This window comes from Schistocerca gregaria, chromosome 2, assembly GCF_023897955.1.
Source record: "Schistocerca gregaria isolate iqSchGreg1 chromosome 2, iqSchGreg1.2, whole genome shotgun sequence".
NCBI lineage: Eukaryota > Metazoa > Arthropoda > Insecta > Orthoptera > Acrididae > Schistocerca > Schistocerca gregaria.
The window spans coordinates 181466284-181479895 of record NC_064921.1 but is presented as its reverse complement, the minus strand read 5'-3'; the positions used below and the strand labels follow the sequence as shown (position 1 = coordinate 181479895).

Sequence of the window (13612 nt, the reverse complement as noted above, 5' to 3'; positions counted from 1 at the left end):
TTATTGAATCAACTCAGCAGACTAGAAACAGTATTCATGATGACAGTTTGGAAGGATATACTCCAGACATTTAATAGTGTAAATATGAAATTGCAAAGTGTAAATATTGATAATACTAAAATAGTGCATGAATTATATGAATCACTTTTAGGATATATTGCATCTACTCGTGGCATGTTCGACTATTATGAAAATAGACCCAAGGAGATTGTGACTGATATAGACTATGAATGCACCTATAAAAGATCACGGAAACGCAAACTTCATTATGACGAAGAAGTGGACTCTGAAGAAAATTTTCTGACTGGGAAAAATTTAGAGTCGAAACATTTCTCCCAGTATTCGTCAACTTGAATGCCGAATTAGTGAGGAGGAAGGAAAGCTATAAAACACTGTTGGACTCCTTCACAGTTTTCAGTAACCTTAAGAACAGTTCAGCTGACGATATTGCTGAACGTGCAGCAAAACTCCAAGCGTCATATGACACAGATTTAGAGCCTTCCTTCCCTACTGAATGTGTACATTTCGCGGAACTTAAGAAATCCTCTGAGATTAGTTATATACCAGTCGAAATGAGTAAATATTTACGAAAAGAGAGGTTAAGTCCGTGTTTCCGAATGTTGACATTACTCTTAGAATATTTCTATGTATGGCACAAGTTGTTCAGCAGAACGCTCGTTTCCGGCTCTCAAAAGACTGAAATCGTACCCACGTTCTACGTTGTCTGCGGAGAGATGGAACGCCTTGCCCATTCTTCACATCGAAACTGCCCTCCCAACTGATGACCGTCTGAACTATGTATATATTATGATCAACAAGTTTTCTGCCGTCAAAGCCAGACGTAAACAATGCTGACTGGAGAGTTTGTTTATTTATTCATTTTAGTTTTAAAAATTTAAGATTATAATGTGACTTTTATTATAACTTAGAGCACTTTCATTGGATTTACAAACTACGTACTACCTGAATGAGATTTTCACTCTGCAGCGGAGTGTGCTCTGATATGAAACTTCCTGGCAGATTAAAACACTCCGCTGCAGAGTCAAAATCTCATTCTGGAAACATCCCCAAGACTGTGGCTAAGCCATGTCTCCGCAATATCCTTTCTTTCAGGAGTGCTAGTTCTGCAAGGTTCGCAGAAGAGCTTCTGTAAAGTCTAGAAGGTAGGAGACGAGATACTGGCAGAAGTAAAGCTGTGAGGACGGGGCGTGAGTCGTGTTTGGGTAGCTCAGTTAGTAGAGCACTTGCCCGCGAAAGGCAAAGGTCCCAAGTTCGAGTCTCGGTCCGGCACACAGTTTTAAACTGCCAAGAAGTTACGTATTGCCTGTTTATTTTACAGTTGCCGATGGCAGAACGCGGAACTAAACCTCGTATACGTGCAGGCGTGGCCGAAGGCGCCCGACACAATACCCGAATGACCCAGGCCGCTCGGCGCTGTACAGTCAAGGCATAGTAGTATATTACTGTAGTATATTACAACTGATGCGTATGCTTGGTGTCTGATGTAACGTATAGTTATCGCGGCATTACACGTTATCGGAGAGTAGGCTCAGATGAAAAAGTGTTAGTAAATAACATAGTTCAGTTCTGTCAATAAATACGTAAAAGTTTGTTAATACCGTTAGAAAGAGCTATTGTGAGAGCAATAGCTGCAGTACAAAACTGTTCAGCCCTTACATAGATTAAAGGTATTATGTACACCCGGGACACCGTGCGCGTGAAGCTAGAACGGCCGCATATAATATGGCGTGCCTAGGGGCGCTAAATTTTTAAATCTGTCACTGGTTGATTGGGAACATGAAGTCAATGAATGGCTACAAATTGTTTCCAGGTAGCCGGGTATAACCATTTCCAGTCAATGATTGGTTCAGTTGGACCAGAGGACCCAGCCCATTCCATGTGAACACAGTCTATACCATTATGAAACCACCACCAGCTTGCACAGTGCTTGGTCGGCAACTTGGATCCATGACTTAGTGGCATCTGCGCCGCACTGGAACCCTACCATCAGCTCTTACCAACCGAAAGCAGGACTCATCTGACCAGGCCACGGTTTTCCAATTGTCTAAGGTCCAACCGATATAACCACGCGCCCGGAAGAGTCGCTTTAGGTAACTAACGATTTCGTTTGTCGTATGTCCCACATTGATTTCTGCGGTTACTTCATGCTGTGTTGCTTGTGTGTTAGCAGTGACAAATCTATGCATATGCCAGTGCTCTTTTCCTTTTTTTTTTTAAGTGCGCAAAAACAGTAAACAAATGACTAGCTTGCTCTCGGTCGTTAAGTGAAGACCGTCGGCCACTGCGTTGTCCTTAGTGAGAAGCAATGCTCGAAATTTGGTATTCGCGGCAGACTCTTTATATTGTGGATCTCGGAATATTGAATTGACCTAACGATTTCCAGATGGAGTGTCCCACGCGTCTAGCTCCAACTACCATTCCGCGCTCAGTGTCTGTTAATTCCCGTCGTATGGCCATAATCACTTCGATAATTTTTCGTCATGAATAACCTGAGTGCAAATTACAGCTCTGCCAATGCACTGCCCTTTTGTACTTTGTGTACGCGATACCTACCGCCATCTGTATATTTGCATATCGCAATCCCAACAATTTTGTCACCTCGGTGTATAAAAAATGGTTCAAATGGCTCTGAGCACTATGGTACTTAACTTCTGAGGTTAGCAATCCCCTAGAACTACTTAAACCTTAATAACCTAAGGCCATCACACACATCCATGACCGAGGCAGGATTCGAACCTGCGACCGTAGCGGTCGCGCGTTTCCAGACTATAGCGCCTAGAATCGCTCGGCCACTCCGGCCGGCACCTCGGTGTATAAACTGGCCCTTTTCTGCGAAGAATGGAATCGGCGGAAGTCGGAGGCAGTATGAAATTGGAGGCAGTATCAAATGTTTCGGCTCGTTGCAAACCTTAACTACTAACCAATACAACACGCCGTAGTATTTCAGTAGGCACTGTGACTGCAGTGTTGATTCCAGTGTGCTGCGAGCAGTGCGAGAAAGACGCAAGGATTCTGTCATCCACATCTCCCCCCACTCCCACCCCTCCCCCCTCCTTTCCCTCACGTATCATGACATATAGACCACGATTAGGCGTTTCCACTCCCTGCAGCCATTGCTGAAGCATGAAATTATATTCGGGGATAGTACCTGCCCCAAACACGTCCACAATCCTCAAATGGGTACCCTTCCTCCAACTGAAGTGTTTTCGCCTATTGCCAACCGTAGCTACTAGACAATACAGCATGCCTTAGCATTTTAATAGACACTGTCACTGCAATGTTGATTCCAGTGTGCCGCCTGCACTGCGAGAAAGAGGCTGAGCTTGTTTCATCTACACCTCATCTTCACCAGTAGCAACACGTAAACTAGGAGGCGACATTCCCAGAATCAGCTGCAAAAGCGTCACAGTTACATTGCTGGCAGCTTTATTTTTATGTTAAGGGTTATTTCTACACTTATAAGTCTACTATAGAACTGATACTGTGTTGTCCTCTCCATATTTTCGGTGACACCTACCCCAGCTAACTGCGTGCAGTCCGAGTCGAGGATCAATGACAGTTCAGCGTCCTGTCGATCTTGCACATGATGGAGCAAGCTCGTATAGTAGTCGGTTATTTTATTAAGGCATCAACCTGACATTCACCTCAAGTTGTTTACGAAAAATAAGGAAAACGCAGTATTGACCAATGCGAGTAGATCCTACAATAGTGCTTTTTGATCACTGCGCCACTTCCCTCGGCGCTTGTCAACGATTGATAGCCAAGGTCCGACTGTGGTCATTATAAGCTGCTCCTCCGTTCGCTGAGATAAAGATCTCGCTAGAAGGAACAGAGAGCAATGATAAGAGTCAGGTGCCGTCGGGAAAGGTGTCAAGGTTCCGGCGTGCGAACGATCCGCCAGTGGCAGTCAATAGAAAATAATAAAATTTCTGCGTCAATGAAAGACTAGTACTCCTTCCTCTTCGATCTTGTCACTGAATCTGTATCACCGCACAGGGTACCCGGTAATGTGATAACCGAAGTGACAAAGTCCCGGCAAGAGGCACGCCAGTGCTATTGTACATCGCTTGTTGCGTTAGATGGGAGCTGCCTCCAGTAGGCCAAAGATTAATGTTCATAGTACATCACATAATAGACAATCAACGAAAGACTTTTACTGAATGTCATACTGGCTTCTACAGCTTAGGCTCACACAAAGATTTGCGTGGTTTTTAAGGGTATACGGAATGAAGTTTTCGATGAAAAAATAGATTTTTGGGTAAATCGAAAAATTTAGACTCTCCCGTTTAATACCATGTATCAAATATTTGGATGACGTGAATAGCACTATTTTAAATAATTTTTTTAAATAATTTCGACGCGCTATGTTCCGCACCTTGTATATGAGACGAGAAATATACCTGATATAGACAGCCTTGCCAGAGATATAATTGAGCACAAGAGTGTTAGCTTTTCTGTTCGCTACACTGCTAGACAGTTGACAATACATTCTGTATCATTTGTATTGTTTCCTTTGTGAGTACATGAATGTCATTGTTGTGAAAGTCGTATGTGGAGAAGTCATTGAGTTTTCTTTCCTTCAACATGCCAAGACTTAGTCTGAAGGTATTTAGAAAGCGTGTACATTGGCGCAAGAAACTAAAGTGGACTAAAAGTTCGTCTGATTCATCTTCATCAGTATCTGGTAGTGATACATTGAGTGATGCTGCTGCCACTACACCAGAAAGTGCTTCAAGAAGAAAACTAGCTGGAATTGAAGAAGAATACAAGAACCTAAATGCTGGGATTACAAAATATGAGGTAATTAACGTCTCTTTATTGTCAGACGTTTTGGAGAACAATGTGTGCTGCAAACAATGTGTAAAATGTGGTGTTTCATTGAAAATAAACTTACATGTAGGACTTGCTTGTGAATTAGAGTTGATGTGCACTTTTCTTCAATTCCTCACATGTTACTGCAGATACAGGTAAACTATACGATATAAACATTAGACTGGTTTATGGATTACGGTGTATAGGAAAGGGCAGAGCTGCAGGTGCCATGTTGTGTGGTGTGATGAACCTCCCTCCTCCACCTTCAACATTTAACAAACACATAATTGCAATAGGCTCTGCTGTAGAAGATGTGGCACAGGAAAACATGAAAGATGCTGTTGAGGAATCAGTTGTTGAAAATAATAATAGCAGAGACTTGTCCATAGCTTTTGATGGAAGCTGGCAGAAGAGAGGCAACACATCTCTGAATGGTGTAGTAATAGCTACAAGTGTGGACACTGGGAAGGTAGTTGATGTTGCAATACTTTCCAAGCATTGCAGATGCAAGGAGAAAATGAAAAATAAACATGAAGAGGAGTGCATGGCAAATTACTATGGGTCAAGTGGTGGTATGGAAGTTGCTGGTGTAAGAAGTATTTATCAATGGTCAGTACAATGGTACAACCTTAGATACATAAATTATCTTGGAGATAGTGACTCAAAGGCTTTCAAAGAAATTGAGGAACTGAGACCCTATGGTAACGATGTGAAAATTTCCAAACTGGAGTGTGTTGGCCATGTTCAGAAAGGATGGGATCAAGATTTCGATGGCTCAAGGCTAGCATGAAAGGCAAGAAATTGAGCGATGGAAAAACTTTAGATGGAAAAAATAGACTGACAGATGCTACAATAGATCATATTCAGAAGTGCTATGGTCTAGCAATAAGACAGAATACAGCAAATGCAGAATTAATGAGTAGAGCAGTCTGGGCTCTTTTTACATACAACTTCAAATAATGAGAATCCCCAACATGGGCTATGTCCAAAAGGAGACGATAGTTGGCGCATGTACAACAGAGGCAAGTCAACTAAGAAACAATACAGTCACCTGCCACCTGACATAATGGATGAAATAAAACCAATATTCCGAGACCTCGCAGATATTAGTCTACTAAAGAAATGTCTTCATGGCCGGATTCAAAATCCAAATGAGTGTGTGAACCATGTGATATGGAATAGACTACCTGAAACTGTGTTTGTGGGTATAAACACACTTCACTTTGGCGTTTATGATGCTGTTTCATCATTCAATCAGGGCAATATAACAAAGTGCAAAGTTCTGCAAAAGTTGAGGCTCTGTGTAGGATTACGAATTGCCGCAGCTATGCTTTGTTTGGACAAGGAACGGCTCAGATCTTCAGATAATGCTATATATATTCAAAGGTGGCTAGACAGCATATCAGAGCCATCAAGAGAACGATTCTGATGATACAAGCTATGGAGCAGGCTTGTACTGAAGTAAACACTTTGAAGTTAATTTCCCGTAACTTAAGTTTTTTTGTGTATAAGGTACATTTGCTCAGGGTCTATTTATAGTAGAAAGATGAAATTTTCTGCAGTTGTTCCTTAGGACCTCCTAATGTATCTGAATTAAAAGATATGTGGAATTATTTTGTATTAATGGGTGTAAATTTTAAAATACTTGTTAAACTGTATAACTTTTTTTTAACATTTACAAAAAATAAAATATCTGAAAAACTATACATTGTTTTTTTCAAAATTAATAATTGAGCATAAAAGCAGAACATATCTCTGCGTTCTGTGAAAAAATCAAGAGTATCGTCCAAATAACAAATTAGAAAATGTTTCTAACTTTTAGCTCAATTTAACATTGTAAGCATAGGGCATTCCGTATACCCTTAACGTAATTTACCTATTCGCCCTGTAATGAGTTCGGTTGAAAGTAGTAACAATACTTACTCTACCACAGATTTCGAGATCATAGCTAGTGTGACGAATGCCTGGGAGCATCTGCGATAGATTTTCAACTCAAAGAATCTTGCCATTGACATACCGTAACATGAAACGCTGCCAAAAACATCACGTGATGATGCATTCGTATATCATGAAACTCTTATTGTGTTAAAAATTCATATTAAACAAACGGAGATATTCAGAAGCTGAAAAAATCTGTCAAAATCACTAATACTATTCAGACATGTGTGACATATAAACATGTAAACGAACCATAGCTATTATAGCAATCATAATTTTTATGTTGCACAATCCTAGAAAAATTGTATATAGTTATGGTTATGTGGTTATCATTTGAGCTAACGCTTATTCTTTTTGTTTAACATTCAGTGAAGTTTCGCCATCGTCAATGATTTCATTTTTCCTCTGTCAAATAAAATCTAAAGAAATTTTATATAAGCCATACATTTTGAGATTATGGTATTTATTTTCATAAAATTATTAGCAGGAAAAATATAGACCTTAATAATACATACTGATGTGTGTGTTGCTGCTGTCTCAAATTTGCAGTACAGCTGATATTTTGCTATGAAATGCGATTAATCAGGGTTTATTCAATATAATATTGCGTTATGTAATGACTATGGGAAACCTGGAATAAGGGTTATGAAAGAATCTCCCTATTTTAGAACTGGGTTTATAGTCAATATGAAAATAATAGATTCGATTATCTATTTTCAAGCCGTCTCCCCTAGAATTGCAACTTTGAGTTTAAAATACCATCATTAAAGCCCATGCCGCTACTAATGAAAAGAAATTTCTCACAAAGACTAGAAAAGAAGTGGAAAAGTTTTGGGATCTCTTTGACCAAACAATAAACCAAGTAAATATTAACAATGTTAAGATCCTGTTAGGGGACTTCAATGCCCAACTCGGAAGAGAAAAGAAATACCAGGATATCATTGGGAAATGGGCTCCACATAAACAAACAAATAAGAATAGCAAAAGACTTGTTGAACTATGTAGGGAACACAAACTGATCTCGAAGTCCACATACTTCAAAAGGAGGCCAAACAAACTTAAAACTTTGAAACATCCTGATTGGAGAAAAGGAGAATGGCAGCTGGAGCATGTATTTATGGACAAATTCTGCCACAGAGAAATCTACAATGTTGAAGTATTAAGAGGGGTAGATACAGCTTCAGATCATTACTATGTCAAAATAAAAATTGAGTTCACACCACTAAAAAAGAAACCAAAATTCAATAAACGAAAGAGGAACTTCAATCCCCACCAGTTAATTAGAAATGATAGAGAAGTCACACAAAACATAAAACTGGCAGATAATATAGAAGAACTGATTCAAATTCTCAGACAACAAGCAGAAAATTTAGCCCCATCGAACCCACGTAAATGAAATGTCTGCTGGAACTCAGAATGTGACAAAATTCTTGAAGAAAGACATCGTGCATGGTTAAAATTTCAAACACACAAAACAGAAGAAAATGCAACCAACCTCAAAAATATCAGGAAAAAGTTTATACATTATCAGGCAAACCAAGAAACAATCACAGAAAGATCTAATCGACTTAGTAGAAGAAATTTACCATAAAATCAATTCCAGAGACTTTTACAAAATGTTTGGCAGACAATTACAAAAATTTGCCCCTCCCACATGAATGCCGAAAAGGGAAGATGGGAAAATAGCACAGAATGACAAGGAAAATGCCGAAATCACGGCAAAAGCATTTAATAAACTTTTGAATTGAGAAAACCCAGGAACTTTTAGCAATTAATACAGACACAACCATCAAGATTCTAACAGATCTCATAAATCCTCCAACAATCCAAGAGGTGGACACAGCACTCAGACAGATGAAAAATTATAAGGAATGCGGAGAAGACGAAGTTTTTGCAGAAATGTGGTAATATGACAGTGATACAGTTCAAACATCCTTACACATAGCCCTAACAAATACCTGGACACAGAAAAGTTCCCCGGACATTAGACCTCAGCCATAATCCACCTACTCCACAAAAAAGGAGATAAAAGCATTCCAGATAATTACAGAGGTATGTCTCTCTTAGACTGTGCATACAAGATTTTCTCCAGAATCCTATACAAGAGGATCAAAGAGAAGCTAGAGGAAGAATTAGGTGAATACAAAGGAGGCTTCAGACCTTGGAGAAGCTGTGCAGAACAGATCACCACTTTAAAATTAGCCATAGAATATTACAAGAAATGAAATAAACCTCTTGTAATAACTTTCGTGGACTTTAAAAAAGCATATGACTGTATCCATAGATCTTCAATGTTAAAAATCTCAAGATATTTGGGCTCCATGCAAAATTAATCAAATTGATAGAACTTACCTTAACCAACACTGTATCAAAAGTCAAGTTCAGGGGGAACTCTCTGAGCCATTCATAATAAAAACAGGTCTAAGTCAAGGAGATTGCTTGGCACACTTGTTGTTCAACTGTGCTTTAGAATACATAATGAGGGAATGGTACAAGATTAACCCAAAGAACATCCAAATTGGAAGACCCAAAGACAATATAAGTTTAAATTGTCTAGGATTTGCTGATGACCTTGCTCCCTTGTTTAACAGTATTCAGGAAACCAAGCAACAAGTTATCTCACTACAGGAAACAGCACAGAAAATTGGTCTTGGAATATCCTTTGAAAAAACAGTCATCATGTTAACTGACCCACCACTTATAAACATAGGAAACCAAGAAATGAAAATTGAAGATAAATTTAAATATCTGGGAGACATCATAACATATAACCTGAATGAAAAGCCAACATGGCAAAACAGAATAAATAAAATGAGCACAATATGTCACCAAGAACACCTACAACAACAAAAAACTGTCAATAGCAACAAAATTAAAACACTACAAAACAATCAATCAACCAGAAATAACATACGCAAGTGGAACCATCTTCAAAACAACTAATGCTGCACAAATAGACAAAATACTCAAAATAGAGAGAAGAATCATCAGAACGTGCATCAACAAATCGTACCAGAAAAGTGCACACTGGAGAGTAGCTACAAATGAATCAGTCTACTAGGAAATAGAACTGTTGACGAGTACAATCAGGAAGAAACGCATTTCATTTTTCGGACATCTAATCAGAACAGGATAATCAGGAGAATAATAGGAAAATTGTGGAATAGTAAGTGCAACATTAAGTGGATTACAGAAATCAAAGAGGATATGGATGAGCTACAGATTACATTGGAAGACCTAAGAAACAAAACTGACAAAATTAGGAAACTCACAGACAAACAAACCAGACTGTAAACGAGAATCAACAAACAGACAAAAGGAAGGGTGATTTCCGATGAAGAAAGAAGGGTGAGAACCGAGAGAATGAAGAAGTACTGGGCTGAGAGGAAACTGAAAAAATCTTTGTATAAAGTAGGCTAGGGTGGTCCAATGATGGCTGTAAAATGTCAGTAAACAAATAAATAATATTACCTATACTCACCAAAAAGTTAGTCCTAAGACGAAACTATTACATTTTTCTGCTTTTTAATTTTATAGTACTATTGTCATATATATGTATAATGACAATATTACTATAAAATTAACTGTGGCAGTTAACGCGTAACTAGTAAATGCTGCGGGATTATCCTGTTATCCACCAGTTTCAGAAATGAAAGTCAAATTTTACGATTGATAACTTCACTTGGTCGACAAGTAGTTAACGTCCAAATAACATTTTACATACCATGCCGCCAAGTGTGATATCCTGGTCGTCCGTGAGTATGATGACGAAATTCGGTTTGTTTGCCCCACCCCATTGCACCAGCAGGGCGAAGGCAACCAGTTTTAGGAAAACACTGCGAACCGACTTGACCATTGTGATCTTATGAAACAAGCCTTTTTACAGGCAGTATAGCTTTTAAATGCCTCTCATCCGACTGCAATCAAAAGATAAGAGGCGTTTTACGTGATAAGAGTGGATGGCGAACATACCTGTAGTAGTTTAAACAAACTGCCCTAATAGATCTGTGTAGCGGATTTTAACAGTTGTTTTCATTTTGTGATGAAGGAAAGAAAACTCTTATCAAGGCCTTCAGTATGTCCACTGCGACACGATCGGCTCCAATGCTGCATTAAGTCACCGTGCGTGTATTTGAGAAGACCGGTTTTCAACTTCCCATCAGACCACCCCGATTTAGTATCTCGTGGTTTCACTGACAAACTTCACTCTAATTTCGGGATGCCTGTGACACTAAGGCAAACTTCGTATTCCATGTTCTAAAATGAGGATTGACGTAGGTGCACTTGCTTGTCGCCCAGGTATTAGACAATAGTAGCACAGGAATACATAGACAAGCAGCCATCTCAAAGTGCAAGACCATCACAGCTTTACTTAGCAGAAATGTAGTAATCAGAGAGAGCTTATAACGATATGTAAGTATTTTTCTTGTTTTACTTCTGTTAACTAAATTATTTTTCTATTGTGAATTACGACAATGGTGATAGAGAGGAGTCTTGTACGTAAAACATGAAACAATAATGTTTTCAATTTTGAAGAATAAAACGCAATTATATTCAAAAATTACTCTGAGCAGTATGGGGCTTAAATTCTGAGGTAATCAGTCCCCTAGAACTTAGAACTACTTAAGCCTAACTAACCTAAGGACATCACACACACCCATACACGAAGCAGGATTCGAACCTGCGACCGTAGCGGTCGCGCAGTTCCAGACTGTAGCGCCTAGAACCGCTCGGCCACCCTAACAGCCGTAATTATACACTACTGGCCATTAAAATTGCTGCACCAAGAAGAAATGCAGATGATAAACGGCTATTCATTGGACAAATATATTATACTAGAACTGACATGTGATTACATTTTCACACAATTTGGGTGCATAGATCCTGAGAAATCAGCACCCAGAACAACCACCTCTGGCCGTAATAACGGCCTTGATACGCCTGGGAATTGAGTCAAACAGAGCTTGGATGGTGTGTACAGGTACAGCTGCCCATGCAGCTTCAGTACGATACCATAGTTCATCAAGAGCAGTGAGTGGCTTATTGTGAAGAGCAAGTTACTCGGCCACCAATGACCAGACGTTTTCAATTGATGAGAGATCTGGAGAATGTGCTGGCCAGGGCAGCAGTCGAACATTTTCTATATTCAGAAAAGCCTGTACAGGGCATGCAACACGCGGTCGTGCTTTATCCTGCTGAAATGTAGGGTTTCGCATGGATCGAATGAAGGGTAGAGCCACGGGTAGTAACACATCTGAAATGTAACGTCTACTGTTCAAAGTGCCGTCAATGCGAACATGAGGAGAGCGAGATGTGTAGCCAATGGCACCCCATACCATCACGCCGGATGATACGCCAGTATGACGATGAAGAATACACGCTTCCCATGTGCGTTCACCGCGATGTCGCCAAACACGCATGCGACCATCATGATGCTGTAAACAGAACCTGGATTCATCCGAAAAAATGACGTTTTGCCGTTCGTGCACCCAGGTTCGTCGTTGAGTACACCATCGCAGGCGCTCCTGTCTGTGATGCAGCGTCAAGGGTAATGGCAGCCAAGGTCTCTGAGCTGATAGTCCATGCTGTTGCAAACGTCGTCAAACTGTTCGTGCAGATTGTTGTCTTGCAAACGTCCCCATCTGTTGACTCAGGGATCGAAAGGTGTCTTCTGCACGATCCGTTACAGCCATGCGGATAACATGCCTGTCATCTCGACTGCTATTGATACGAGGCTGTTGGGATACAGCACGGCGTTCCGTATTACCATCCTGAACCCACCGATTCCATATTCTGCTAACAGTCATTGGATCTCGACCAAGGCGAGCATCAATATCGCGATACGATAAACCGCAATCGCGATAGGCTACAATCCGACCTTTATCAAAGTCGGAAAAGTGATGGTACGCATTTCTCCTCCTTACACGAGGAATCACAACAACGTTTCACCAGGGAACGCCGGTCAATTGCTCTTCGTGTATGAGAAATCGCTTGGAAACGTTGCTCATGTCAGCACGTTGTAGGTGTCGCCATCGGCGCCAACCTTGTGTGAATGCTCTGAAAGGCTAATCATTTGCCATATCACAACATCCTCTTCCTGTCGGTTAAATTTTGCGTCTGTAGCACGTCATTTTGCGTCTGTAGCAATTTTAATGGCCAGTAGTGTATTATCTTTGTAAGATGTTCACTATCTTTTGTCTGACCTTCTTCTTTTGTTACTTCCTCACGGCATTGATCTGTTAAGGTACGAGTTCCCAACATTATAGCATTAATGTCAAAGACATGGGGAAGAGAAATAATGCAGAGTCATTTCAACTGAAACAGTTCTAATGTGTTACAACGGTACATCGTACCATTACATACCGGTACCATTTCTGCTACAACATGGGTTAAATATGCCGCTATCAGCGTCCAGAAGCGTCTGAAAGCGCAGGACTGCATTCTTCACAGCAGAACGAACTATGTCCGTAGGTATGCTGACTATCCCTCTTGAAATGTTGCTCTTCAGATCAGCACCTGTGTGAATGTTCCCCTGGAAAACCCTGTACTCCAGGTAGCTCCACAACTAGAAATCACAGGAAATGAGACCAGGTGATCGTGCCGGTGAAGCATTTGGAAACGATCGACTGATAGTTCGATCGTCTCCAAATTTGTTTCGAGGAAGCAGGTGAACTTGACGAGGGATGTGTGGTGGGGCCCCAACTTGCATGGGAACTACTTCGTTCAACACGTCTCTCTCCTGTAGGGAGAGTATGACATGCTAGCGAAGCATATCACATTAACGCTGGCCAGTCACACTGCAAGGCTTTGGTCCTTGAGCGCTAATGGCAGTTACGCTGGC

At 40.4% G+C, this 13612-nt stretch overlaps 1 protein-coding gene across 1 annotated transcript in view; it reads right to left on the bottom strand.

The window, feature by feature from the left end:
* LOC126336642 (N-acetylglucosamine-6-sulfatase-like) overlaps positions 1–10641 on the bottom strand; it is a 119044-nt gene extending 108403 nt beyond the window's left edge. Inside the window, exon 1 of the mRNA XM_050000565.1 lies at positions 10496–10641. Coding sequence (XP_049856522.1) covers positions 10496–10627 — 132 coding nt within the window. The 5' untranslated portion in view covers positions 10628–10641. The remainder of the gene's footprint in view (positions 1–10495) is intronic.
* Positions 10642–13612: the final 2971 nt, after the last annotated feature.